Source organism: Liolophura sinensis, chromosome 6 (genome assembly GCF_032854445.1).
Source record: "Liolophura sinensis isolate JHLJ2023 chromosome 6, CUHK_Ljap_v2, whole genome shotgun sequence".
NCBI lineage: Eukaryota > Metazoa > Mollusca > Polyplacophora > Chitonida > Chitonidae > Liolophura > Liolophura sinensis.
The window spans coordinates 6,704,816-6,718,382 of record NC_088300.1 but is presented as its reverse complement, the minus strand read 5'-3'; the positions used below and the strand labels follow the sequence as shown (position 1 = coordinate 6,718,382).

Genomic DNA, 13,567 nt, shown 5'->3' with positions numbered 1-13,567 from the left:
TCAAACACAAAACCATCAAGCACAGAGGTGACATTCAACCACTGACAGACCACATTGACCTTTGACATAATGTTAGCGCCCTCTACTGGTGTCGAAAAGAGGAAATCGACGGTTCGCGCCACTGGGAATTCTTTCTTTTATATTTTGGAGGTTAAAATAGTGATTATTTTCAAGGTTTAACGGCAGTTCAATATTCTCTGCGGGAAACTAAGTGAAGGAAAATATTTACAATGATTTTGAAAGGAAATTTGCGAGCTGCTAAAGTGACTCGTTGTTGTTTATCGTAAGCAATATGGCCGACATCAATCAGACACAACAACAACAACGGCAACAGCAGTGTGGTGATGTAGTAGAAGTTATTGGGGCTTTTAACCAGACTGTGCCACCCACGACCAATGGTGAAGTGGCACCGACAGAGGTAGAAGAAGTCAGTGCAGACCTTTTGCAGCAGGCACTGGGGGTTGCTGTCAGCAGTTTCCAGCAAGAAACTGTGGAATATGCAGGAGTTGATGGAGTGGTACCCATTGGGGAAGAGAACGATGGTGAAGTTACAGCGATGGTCACCAGTGTGGATGATGCGGACAATGAAGTGGCCACCCTGGTGGATGAGGTACAGGCTGTAGATGGTACAGCCTTCGAGGCTGCAGAATATGGGGTTTGTATTGATGAACCTGTTTCAGCAGAGCAGATTGAAGAGTTGACAAACAATGCTGAGGAGTTGTGCCAAAGTGAAATGATAGTGTCAGATTCTACAGAGGGATTAGAAGCACCATCAGAACAGAGTGAAGTAGCAACTGTGGCAGATAATACACAGGTGTACAGCTTACAGACAAGTGAATCTGGACCTGGCGAAGGCTTGCGAGTAACCCTCGTACCCTCAAATGCTGAGAGTGGTGCCCCTTTAGGATCTAGTCAAAACCCAATCCGAATTATTCAGCAGGGAAATCAGTATACCCCTGTTCAACATTTATCATCAGATCAGCTGTCTCAAATCATGCAGGTTGTTCAACAACAACAATTAGCAAAAACGACACAGGATGGAGGTGGTTCAAGCACATTGTTCAATCCTGACACTAACACAAGAATTGTTTATCGTGTCATCTACCCGTCAGAGCTACACAAAAATGCAAGCACTGATACGAGTACTCAGGTAACACAGAATCAAGGACAGTCCGCAGGAATTCTTCAGAAACGAACATATAAAAAACGACGTCTTGAAGAAGATGACGAGGATAAAGCTGACACCCCTGAACTATCTCGTGAAGAGAAAGAGGCCCGCAAAAAGCATCGTCCAAGAACTAGATCGGGACGAGTGTCTAAACCCCCAAAACACATGGTGAAAGACTATAAACATATTCACCCGTTGGACTGGGACGAGGATCCATATGATGACTCAGACGGAGGATACTCTGACTTCAAGTACAGTGAAGATGAAAGGGCTCAAGACAATGAGGATAGCAATGATGTTGACTTTGCTGCAGGTACTTGCAGCCTTTACCTCCATTGATAATAAAACAATGAGATTTTTAATCTCTTAATGCAGTTAAAAGCTAAGCATAGTTAAAGGCAATGTTGAGCATCTTGTTCTTTGTTATTCTGAGGTGCATAATAGTCATACCTGAACCTGTGGGTTTTAGGGGAGTTGTAAAGCTGAGGATGCTACCCATTGTTTGTCATTGACCCGATTCTCAGATGCACACAGTAAAATGCAGATTCTTCATTGAGCTGACATCATACCCTCTTTCTCACGACAACCTCATCTTTACAATTCCTGCTTCTAGATCTTGTCAAAAAAAAAAAAAAATTCTAAGATGTTAGATGTGGTTGTTCTCTATTATGCCAGTGTTATTTTCATGAAATGGTAGCTATGCTTGATCCCAATATTATTCTTTTAAAAGGACTGAGCTTGTCGCGTCCAAAGAAGTGGAAATGTGCTTCTTGTGAGAAGAGCTACATTGGACGTGGAGGGTTGAGTAGACATTATATGCTGAACCCAGACCATGGTAAAGACAGCGACCTGCCATTAGAGTCCGGGAACATGGATGGTAAGGCTAAATAAGCTTAGTGGCCACAAGATGGTGGTGTTTGTTTAGATCACATAGATAGCTGCAGGGAAAGTCAGAAAGCTTTGCTTATTTGTGGGATTGCGTTATGATTGAGTTTAAAACTGAATTTTGTGGTTGGAAATTGAAAATTTTCAATAAAAATTTGAATTTCAACAACAAAAATAACTATACTTAATCTGGGTGTCCAATGGTGAGTCTTCAAAGAACCCAATATTTCCACTCTTTAGCCATGACAAGAACGAGTCAAAACTGAAATTTACATGGAAACATAAGATTCTATGCTGTGGCACTAATTTGGGAAATGTTGAATTCGTTAAATGTAAATTTCCTTTTCATGTCATTTTTAATGAATCCCAGGTCACTGTGTTATGCCTAAAAGTGATTCCCAAAACTATCTTTACACGATTGCAAAATTAATGTTCTCATAATGTCTTCACATTTATGTTGGTCAGATGAAAAGAGAAGAGCATCATTAACAGACAGTTCTCATCAGGTGTCAAATGGACTTGGCTTCTTGGGGAATTTCTCAGAGGACAGTAATACTCAAGACTCTCTGACAACATCAACTGTAAACAGCAATAACAACAGTACTGCTCCCTCAAACTCCACACCTTCAGTACCTGCCAAACGGGGGAGGGGCTGGCCTAAGGGTTTGTCCAGGTCTGAGGCTCTATACAGGAGCTCCTCCGTGAAAAGGAAGAGAAAGCTTAAAGAGGTACATCTGTGTTGTTTCCATTATTACTATGTGTTGTCTCTTTTTGGTTCCGGTCTGCTTGTACAAGCATACTATTATAAGTTTTGTATGCCTGTCTGTCCACAGTCTTCTGTCTGAAATGTGATCTGTTGGAACTTAATCGTGAAATGAAACTTTCAGATTCACATATGCCATGGTTAAAGATAGCCATGGTAACCAGACAGCCATGGTAACCAGATAGCCATTTACATTTTATTTACTACAAGTTCAGGTTTGTGTTGCTGTCTGACATGCGAGTGCCACAAGTGTAAGTTTTGAGGAGTAAATATTGTTCATTTGTTCCTTTTTTTGAAATTACTGGCTACAAGTTTGTGTTCTTACCTTCAGTATTCCAAACTTTGGGGTAAATGAAGTAAATGTTGCTCTATTTATTAGTCTTGTACCAGTACCGGAGGAGACTGTAGGTTTACACCTTATCTATTCTAGATGAGCATGCCTTGAAGATGCACATTTCTTAATTCTGCCATTAGAGTGACATTTTTTCAAAACTTTTAGGGTTAAGACTGTGCCAATTTTTGTGCTTGGATTTTTGTATTTGGATCACACCATCAGATAATCTCACAGTTTTCACTACATCTTCAAGAAATTTAATGGGCATGATGAGCAAACTTGGAATGAATGAATGAATGAATGATTGATTGTTGCTTAGGGCCACATCAGCAATGTCACAATGAAGCAAACTATGAAGATGTAAGCCTCTTCATTTTTAAATGATAAATGATTGTTTTTCTCAAATTACCAGGTTTTGGACTTTTTCATATTAATTTCAGTCTACAAGTAGTCTCAGAGAATAAAAGTTATGTTTGGAGCAACTTGCCTTACAGTTTTCACTACATTTTCATGAAAATTAAATGGCTTGATAAACATGCATGAGTTAAAGTAGACATTTTAATTTTGAGATTTAATTTAAATTATTTTTTCTCAAAATGTTGTGGATTTCTATATGTAGGCTTACAATTTTCACTACATCTTAATCTTCATAAACATGCTTTGAAGATGCACCTAAATATGAAAAAATATGGTGTATAAATTTGGGTACATGTCCATACATGAATCGAATGTCCAGTCAACTTATGCTCCCGTTTAAACTGAAGCACTAATGGGCAAGCTGCCAGGTTTCTCATAACCCTGATTGGCTTTTGACAGTTTTCAAGACGTTAATTCATAAACTGTGTTTGTTTTCCCTTGTTTGTAGTTTCTGAAGATCTGTACAGATGAGGAGCTGATGGAACAGGTTCTGCCTCGTCTGTCAAAAGTGATAACCCTTTGGGAGTTCCTGCTGATGAGGGTGGAGACAGGGAACCCTGCCCGGCCACAGGTCGCAGATGCTTACCGGGAGTTCGAGGGTCTGCATAAAAAAGTCCAGAGCATGTGTCAGAAGTATTTGAGACCGGTGTCCAGCACCCAGCAGGAGAGTGACCCAGCTGCTCAACTTCAGGTATGTGACAGATACAGACTGACTTCCCTTAGCACTGTTATACAAGTTAACTGTAAACTGACTTGAAATACATTCTACATAAATATTAATAATGATGGCTCTATGTTTCTTGTGATTTGAGTTCAAAATGTAAAACAAAATTAACACTCTTTAAATAGTGTTTTACATATGGCATCACACAGACTGACCCAAAAGTTGGATGTCTTGATACAGATCACTGTGCTTGATATTCATGTATGTTTCAGCATATTTTTTGACCTTGTGAAATTTAATTAATAAAACAAAAATATACAACCGTTTATCACCTGTACATTATGTGGTAAGAGATGTGCAACTGATTTACTGTGTATGGTAAAAGTAATCCAGGGAAAGTATATGTTTCATCATGGTTTGGGCAATGGGCCTGGTCGAGTGGTTGAGGTGCTTGTCTTTCAGTTGTTGGTTTACATGACGCTGGTTTCATTACCATTCTTAGGTAGTGAATTTCAAGGTACCCCTGCTTCTGTTGTTTTTGAGTGGGTGTCACACATGAGAGGGCTTGCGTCAAACTTGCCAAAGGTCTGTGGCTTTCCCTGTGGCATATCCAGTCATAAAACTGACTGCCAATGCATAAGGGAAAATTCTTGATTATTGTGACACTTATGCAGACCCCCTAGCTAGCAGTTTATCACCATACCTATGGAGAAGTCCGCCATGCCACTGTGTAGCCACAGTGCAGTGTGACCTACCTCTGAAAAAACACTTTATTCAATTTGCTGTCCTTTTTTTGCAAAACATTACTGTAAATGCTTTCATCAGCTTGTCGTATCTTATTCACTGAACAAAGACAACTTTTTTCCCTCCAAATATCGAAGAGTAACTATAAAATCAAAAAACCTTTGTTAGCCTCGTAATTCTTACCCCGTTGAGAGGTTTCAGAGATTCTCACATTCAGCCAACCGTGCATATACAGGGTGTGCACAGTCCTTGAAACTCCTCGAAGGTGCTTGAAAAATACAATTTTATTTTTAAGTACTTGAAAGTCTTTAGCAAAGTCAAATACTCCTGGAAACTCCTTGAAAATCTTAGTTTGTCCCAAAGTTAAATATTATCTGCTGACCGCCGAGTCTGTATATCGGGAACTCGCTGATAATTCTCCCATAATCAGGGCTTCCTTTGGCACTCGCCATTGTCGCAAATTTAGAACAATTTTTTGAAATGGCCAAAAAATTTGGAAAAATGCGAATGTTTTTGGCGACAAATTTATGTACTTAAGAAAAATAAAAACGTTATACAAAATGTAACATGGGAGTTTTCTGGGGTTTATTAGCAGATTTTCAGAATTTTTCTTATGAAAATAATCCACTTACTTTTATTTCAAACGGCCTCATCTCGGCGAAACAAGAACAACACAGTTGTATGGCGATTACTTGACAGAAATCTACAAAGGGGATTCAGTATTGTTGCAAGTTGACTTACATTAAATACAGCTTGAAATCATTTTTGTTAAATAAAGAATGAGAATTATGGCATTTTGGGGGATGCCTTTCATCGCCAGTTGTAATAAAAAAAAATTATCAAGGGAAATAAATCAAGGTAGAGGTACACCTGTGAATGAAGTAACCTCCCATAAAAAACTTTAGTAATTAATTTTTTTTTTTTGGATCCGGAGTAAATTAAATGTTGCAGAATATGTGCCATTATATAAATGTGTACGCCGTCTGGTTTTCTCCTGTCAGACTGTGTTACTCCAATGTAGTGATCATAATGTTGCATTCAAATAAACTGAATTTACAAATTAATTTCGTTGCAATTTTTTTCTGAGAAAGGAAATTACAATTTACTAGCATGCTACAGATAGGTTGAAAAAAGGATTGATTTTTTTTTTTCAAAAAAAAAAAATAGGCTGCCAAGCATTGGTCCATTATTTTGAGGGCAATTGTTCTAAATGTAACGTTTGATAAACTCCAGAAATAGCTGGAAGAGACCAAACTGATCCTAGCCGCTACAACAAGGCAGACAAAAACGAATTGCAGAAGGAGACCTACAAGAGTCATGGCTGATAAGGAAGTATGGCTAAAGAAAAATAGTGTTTACTACAAAATCTGATGAGTGGCTAAAGTGACTGGATAAAAAATATACTGACCCAGAGGAAGCCCTGCATAATGATATTTGGTGTACATTTTTTTTTACTGAGCCAAGGCCGGGTCAAAGAATGTGTCGCATTACAGAGGTGAAGAGCAGATATTTCGTGCAAAAGTAAGCGTACTATTCAATATACATACATACATGAAAATCCTGGAAAACTCCTTGATTTTGATTTTCATATAACTGTACGAACCCTGATATAGAATGCACAACCGTGGATTGACAAGCTTGCATTGAAAAGTTTGCAATTAAACTTGAACGTTAGACCATTGCCAACAGCATTTCGGCTTCAGGGTCGGCTGGAGAGGAAGCGTCAGTCCGCCCACGAAAGACTTGCCGTACATAACAAGCCTATTCAATTTTTTTTTGTGAACTGGACGAATGCAACTGTCAAAGCAACAACAATGACAACATGCGGCCTCATACTTATGAGTCAGTCTTATACATGGTATGACTGGGTGACATAGTATTAATATTGATATATATTTAAACTGTAACTTAAACTAGATCTAAACTAGTCTTGAATCGCAACATAGCCATATAAGTTCTTGGCGGGGGATGGGGGATTTGGCTGGGACACTCGTCCCCAATGACTTTCATAAAGCCTTGCCAGGGTTTTTCAAATGGTATCACATAATTGTAACAGGTAGAAATATGCGATAAATATAAGACATATACTGGAGTAAATTGTGAGAAAAAACTTAGAAACAGTGATCAAGTTGCAAAATATTAGATATCAACTTCTGTTCTGGAATTCCTGATTGTTGTGTGGTTCATGTAGGCAGCAGTTTACTTCTCCATAGAGCACACAAACACTCTATACATGTTACATAACACCTACCTGAGAAACATTTGAACTTCATGATTTTCCCCAAAACTTTTGTTTCTTTCTTAATCACTATGATAATTTTACATTGGTTTATGTATTTGCAGTAATGACAAGTGCTTGTTTGATTTGAATGCTGCAGATTGATGATGCGGATGTGGCCAATTCCCTTGGACTAGAAGTGGGCATGTACTGTGTGAAGACTATAGACAATGCTGACGAGTCATTTCACTCTGCTTTACGCATGCAGAAATCTGTGGATGTTATGCCTAGCCCCAAACAGGGAGGACCTCCCCGAATGGTGGAACTACCTTCACGGGACATGACAGGCAACTCCAGAAAACACATTGTCATAAATCCCCCAGCAAGTATGTCATCTGCAGCTCCCAAAGCACAGCTTCTCAGAGTGTCTGCTTCCCCCATCGTAACTACCACAATCCACCCACAAACTGGATCACCTTCGCTAGTAAATGGACAAAACTTGAAACCCGCTGATGTGTCTGTCTCGAAATCCAGAGATTTTAGTAGTGTCTCTAGCAGTCAGACTAATTTGTTTGTGTCTCAGTCACAAATCGGCAAGAAAACATCGCTACTTCATCCACAGCAGAAGATGATGACAACGAATCCTCCTGGCTTTCAAGTGAGCCTTTCATCTTTAAGAAGTCCCCCAATTGTGTCATCTGTCAGCTCATCTCCCACTCTATCCTTCCAGGCAGCTAAACCTACTTCACCGACTCCACAGGGAACCTCTCAACTCTCCCACACACATACGAGCACTAGCAATCTCCCTCACGGACCATCCACTCAAATCACCATCCCAGTTGTCTTACCCCAGGGTACAGAACAGATATCTCTGGAGCTACCCTCAAGCCTGGCGGAATCCATTCTGGACAATAGCATAGCTATAAGTCCGACTATGGCATCCTCAGAGGGAGGCTTAGCCACAGCAACAACGCCTGTTAGTGTATGTGATGGTTCTGGTCTGCTGTTAAACTCCACCGTTACTTCTCAGTCTCTTATTTCTGAACAGACAGATGACACTGTTGCTAGTGTGAATACTATGCCAGTTCAAACAGAGGAGCCTCAAATTGTGCACTTGCAAGGGTTCGGGGAGGTGCAGCTACCTAGGCAAATTGAAACTTCTGGCATTACTCAGTATGTGCAGCATGAAGGGGAGATAACTGCTATGGAGAATGGAACTGAGGACCAGTTTATTGAGGGACAGATCATTTCAGAATCAAACATATTTCAAACTGAAGATGGGATAATTATAGTGCAGAACCCAGATGGGACTACCCTCCAACTTCAGGGGGCCCAAAGCCTGCCCCTGGAGACTGTCCAGGCCTTGCTGAACATGGACACAGAGGGACAGGCAGAGCAACCAGGGGAGATCACTCAGCTCACAGACTTCTCATGAGCAGGCTGTGCATGGTTTAGTATATACATGGTAGTGCCCACAGCCTGAAGACCTACATGTATTTTTTGCCTCATTACAATGTTTTCATTTTGGGTGCTGAAACATATTCTGTTCCATTTGCCAAATCTAGTGCAGCAGGTTAATTTCGATCATATGTTGTGATCTGTATTTTGAAAATAGTGTGGAAAAAAAAGAATACTCCCTAAATTCATGATGTCATTAGTAACAGTGTATTCACTCAGTCTTTGTAAGCTAAAACTAAGAAGCACAGAGGTACTGACTGTTGTGCCCTGTGTTTAGAACTGCATTTAATTCTTAATTCAGAAAAAAACCTGCCATTTTCCTTCCAACAATGTTGGCAGCTGTCAATAAGTAATTCTTTAGTATGGCATAACACACAGATCAAATAAATAAATGATTCAGAAAAATGTTCATAGATCAAGATAAATTTACAAAGATTCATTACTACATTGGCATCAACTGCATGTGCATGTTATTCCAGCATTGAATTCTGATTTAATTCTTCTACACTAATAGTTGGGGCCAAATAGATATTACACATTCATGTACTTGTAATATATTCAGATCACACACGGTAGTTTTGTGTTATTATTCCACTGTTATTTGTAAGTCTCCCCTACTTTATAGCGCCACATTAAGGCTATAGATGGCCAAAGTGCTAGTCAAGCTGCAATATCTAATCATCTCATTTCTTACATTTGTAGGCTGTCGCATGCATCCAATTCAAATCTGCTCACATAGCAAACAAATATTAAGGGTCATTAAAAAATTCAACAAGACAGATAGGTGCATTTCATTTTAAGAGGCACATGTAGTAGAAACAAAAAATATTTGATACCATCAGGTATTTTTTAAGTTTGTTTTGCAGTCAAAATTTAAAGTCTTCAAACTTCATTTACTTCCTCAAGACAAAATCTTTCCCAGTAGCTAAGTGCTAGACTGCTACATTTGGATTTTAAAGCCTCCTGGATTCTGGAGCTTTGTTCCCTGCCTTCATATATACGTGTTGAGGGAGTTACACAGAAATGTGAAAGAGAAATGTGAAAAAGTATATCTAAAGAACTCTTTTTTTTTCAGGGAATTTTATTTGAGGAGCACGTCCAGATTTCATCTTTTCCTCCCGTCTCTCACATGTTAAAGTGCTGAAAAGTCTAAAGAGCAATAGTTTTCTATTTAGGCTGTCCATTTGAACAAGTATCTGGTTAACGCTATGATTGTGACTCATCTGTGAGGTTTATGGCCAAACTTAAAGTGTATGTTCCCATCTAGAATAAAGCTTTCACATAGTTCTGGATCACCACTTCGGACATTTTTGATTTGCAAGGTTTTTAGATTGTCTGTAATTACTGCGCAAGCTAAAGAGTTAAATAATATAAAACTGCATATTTTGGAAAGCATGTGGTGAATCAGAATCCCTTTTTATCAGAAATCAAGTAGTAGAAAATTTTTCTTTTCAGGCGTGATCATCATTAATTTATGGTTCTTCTGTGGTAAATGTTAAAAGCTAGAAAAGTACTAAGTTGTTAGTTAAATATCTCCTTGTACTGTCAGCTGCGAAAGGTGCAAATGGGAAATCTGTTTCTCTCATGGTTAGTGATTGTGAAGCTAGTGAACACGATTATTTATGCACAGGTCTGACAGCAACCTGCGGATGGTCGTGGGTTTCCACTGGGTTCTGTCTGGTTTCCTCCCACCATAACGCTGGTCACTGTCGTATATGTGAAATATTCTTGAGTACGGCATAAAACACCAATCAAATAAATAAATAAATAAATTTATGCACAAATTATGAAAAATGTAGAGCAAAGTGGGCTCGTCTTGTCACATGTTTATCATATATGTTATTTTTCACTCTTTTTAGGCATTTTTGCAAGGGGAGGGGGTTGGGTGGTTCATAAGGGTTTAACTCATCATGACAGAAGGAATGTTTGTATATGTGGACAAAGATTTAGTGAGTTCAGTATAAACTTGACTTGGTTCACCAAGTTTTTGTTTTATTGGAATTGGTTATCTGTGGAGTAGAGCTGTATTATACACAAAGTTTTGGTCTAGTTTGATACTATCTGAATATGACTGCGTCTCATTCCTCTGGTTATCCCATGATTTTGTTATAGCGTTTTGTTAACACGTTTACCTGAAAACCATGGGGGTGTAAATTCAGTTGATGATGTCATTGTTTATCAGGAGTATTTATTTAAGATTGTTACATGTTTGTACAGTTTCAATGAATAATGCATCTCAATTGCAAATCACTCATGAATTGATTCCTTTGTCCAGTTTTTCAGGGTTTATTATGTAGCTGGCTTGCTCTTATGGCAATGTATCTTGTCAGTGTTTATTTGTTAGGTACCCGAGGAAAACCAGTGGTCATCTCCATAAATCTAGTTTCCTCTGTCCCTAAAATTGAACACTGCCATTTTAAGAACAAAAATTTTACAGTACTGCAGTGAAAAAGGAATTTCTTCTAAACCATTTCACCCTTGACCCCCTCCCCAAAATCCTGTCATGCAGCAGCCAGCAAATCACAATGCTTAGCTGCACTATTTTCAGTCTGCCATTAGCTTCTAATGTGGTTTACCAACTCCTGAAATTCATACAAAATGGTACCAAGTTAAGCATTCATTGTTGTGACAGTTGCTGGTCTGACTATTCAAGAATTATCACTTACACATCAACTCAAACTCTTCTATGGCTAGAGGTGAAAAAAAAAAAGCCCTCTCCCCTATTGTTCCATGTGACTGTCATGTTGGGCAACTATTTTTGTTAACGTCTACATTTACTTTAGGTTTTGCTAACGTTTACTTAGACAAACAATGGAGAAAACAGAAGAGCGGAACATTTGTGAACTTAGATCGTTAAGAAACACTTTTGACCATTCACATGATACAGTAGGACTTTATCTTAGGCGACAAAAGAGTTTGAACTAAAATCTCCCGTGTGGTTTATTGGTGCAGTAAAACAGAACACTCAGAATCAAACACCGCCATTCACCAGGCACCGGAAAAACAATAGAAACCGAATGTCCCAGCAAAAGCTTGATGCACACAATATCGTGAAAAAAGTAATCCAATCACCAACACACAAGGTAAAACATTCCAATGACATTTGAAATAAACAAATGAGATTTCAGAAAAGGTACACATATATACTTTATTTCAGCGAATACTATCACTCTTAAGTTGAACATAAACTTGACATTGCACATAAAATTTTTCATATTTGCTGTAGTGCAAGTGTGTGTAGCACAAATCACTAAGGCACAAACTACAGTCAACAAGTTAGTAAATATTTTGTACCGGTAACGGTGAAAAAAAAAAATACCTTGACAGATATAAAATGTCTGTTAGTTCCATTTGTTATTGACTATGAAGAATAGACCTCAATACAACAATACACAGAAGAAAACCCATTTATGTAATGGCCTACAATAATGTTCTATTCTCATTTTACTCCTACAATAGTACTACATGTACATGTATCACTCACAATATAACGTACAACTAGTACAATAAAAATGGGATGAAACCGAACCCAGTAAACGAAGGCAGCATCATAACAACTGGAATTATGCATTTAATATAAGGACATAAGTGAATATTTCACTTTTATCAGTTATGTTTGAGAATAGATGTGTATGGGATATTTATAAGGGGTCCTTTGATGAAGTGACATCAGATGAGTTGATACAAATGTCATTTGCATTTGACTTACTCTGGGATGTCATGATATCTAAATGATATATCGTTAAACAGTATTATAAAAATTAGTATGAGACATTAGATTGAGTTCCCTGGCATTCGACCTTGTGAATAAAGGCATACCAGGTGTGTCGAACATTACCTAAGAATTCGCTGTCAGCATCCTTCAATTAGCAGAATTATAAAAAGCCAAGGATGGAAGGCATGTCAACTTCAGATTAATTGTTAAGATTTGTTCTAAGGTCCAACTTCAGACATGAAACATGTTAAGTTAGGCAGAATTCAGGAAAACTTAATCTAGGCAAGTTAGTTTGGAGTTTCAGGGCCTATTCTACAACAAGGCTGTATAAACACTATGTCCTACAAATCAACCTTGATGATGTATTTCTACGGCATTTGTTGTGATGAAATTGACATAAGTTACTCATCTTGTGTAACAGTCCCTGAATAGGTTTACCTGTAATACTGAGTACCCTAAATGACTATAAATTTCATCCATGACTAACTTGCCCATTTTTCCTAATTCTTAGAGTTCTATTAATTTTAGAAAGGTGTTTTGGGGTTTACTTGGAACATGAGATGATATTCAACTGGAAAATTTAAAGTTTTGGCACCAAAAATAATATTTTGTGACATTTATATGCCTCTAAATACACACTTTTGTGGGCGAAATTTTAGGCCATTTAAGGTAGATAGAGTGTGAATTATTAAGAGATTTACCCATGTTAGGCAAAGTAACCAGAAAAGGTAGCAAAGCTTATCATCATTGCACTGCCCCATAAATGACCAGCACCAGTGAATACGCACAATTTTAACCATAACGAACATCCATACCTCCCACATTCTATTGCAATATCAATGACTCTTCAAATGATTCAGCCGTTCAAATGCATCAACATGGCAGTGATTCTAGTGTAGTGATCAAGATAGCAGGGTACAAAACCATCAATTAATAATACATAATTAAACATCATAAGGTACAAGCAAATCAACAAAATCAATAGTGATATTGTATAACAAGCAAGGCCAAAGCACACACTGCTCTTCAATGTATAAGTCTCTTAAAAACAAATAAAATATCTACATGTACATACTTGTAAACAATGGAACTATCTTTGGACCACACTTTTTGCCACACACTTCTATAACTTGAATAACTGTGGCATCAGATCTGCAATGGACAAACTTAAGAACCTGCTGCCAAAGTTATCTACTAGCAC

At 38.2% G+C, this 13,567-nt stretch overlaps 1 protein-coding gene across 1 annotated transcript; it reads left to right on the top strand.

Moving 5' to 3' along the window:
* Window positions 1-98: 98 nt before the first annotated feature.
* Window positions 99-10,831, top strand: LOC135467170 (uncharacterized). The gene is made up of 5 exons (XM_064744936.1): window positions 99-1,481; window positions 1,899-2,045; window positions 2,519-2,781; window positions 4,016-4,258; window positions 7,354-10,831. Exons 1-5 carry the CDS (start codon window positions 293-295, stop codon window positions 8,626-8,628), a joined length of 3,117 nt encoding a protein of 1,038 aa, XP_064601006.1. The 5' UTR covers window positions 99-292; the 3' UTR covers window positions 8,629-10,831.
* The last annotated feature ends 2,736 nt before the right edge of the window (window positions 10,832-13,567 follow it).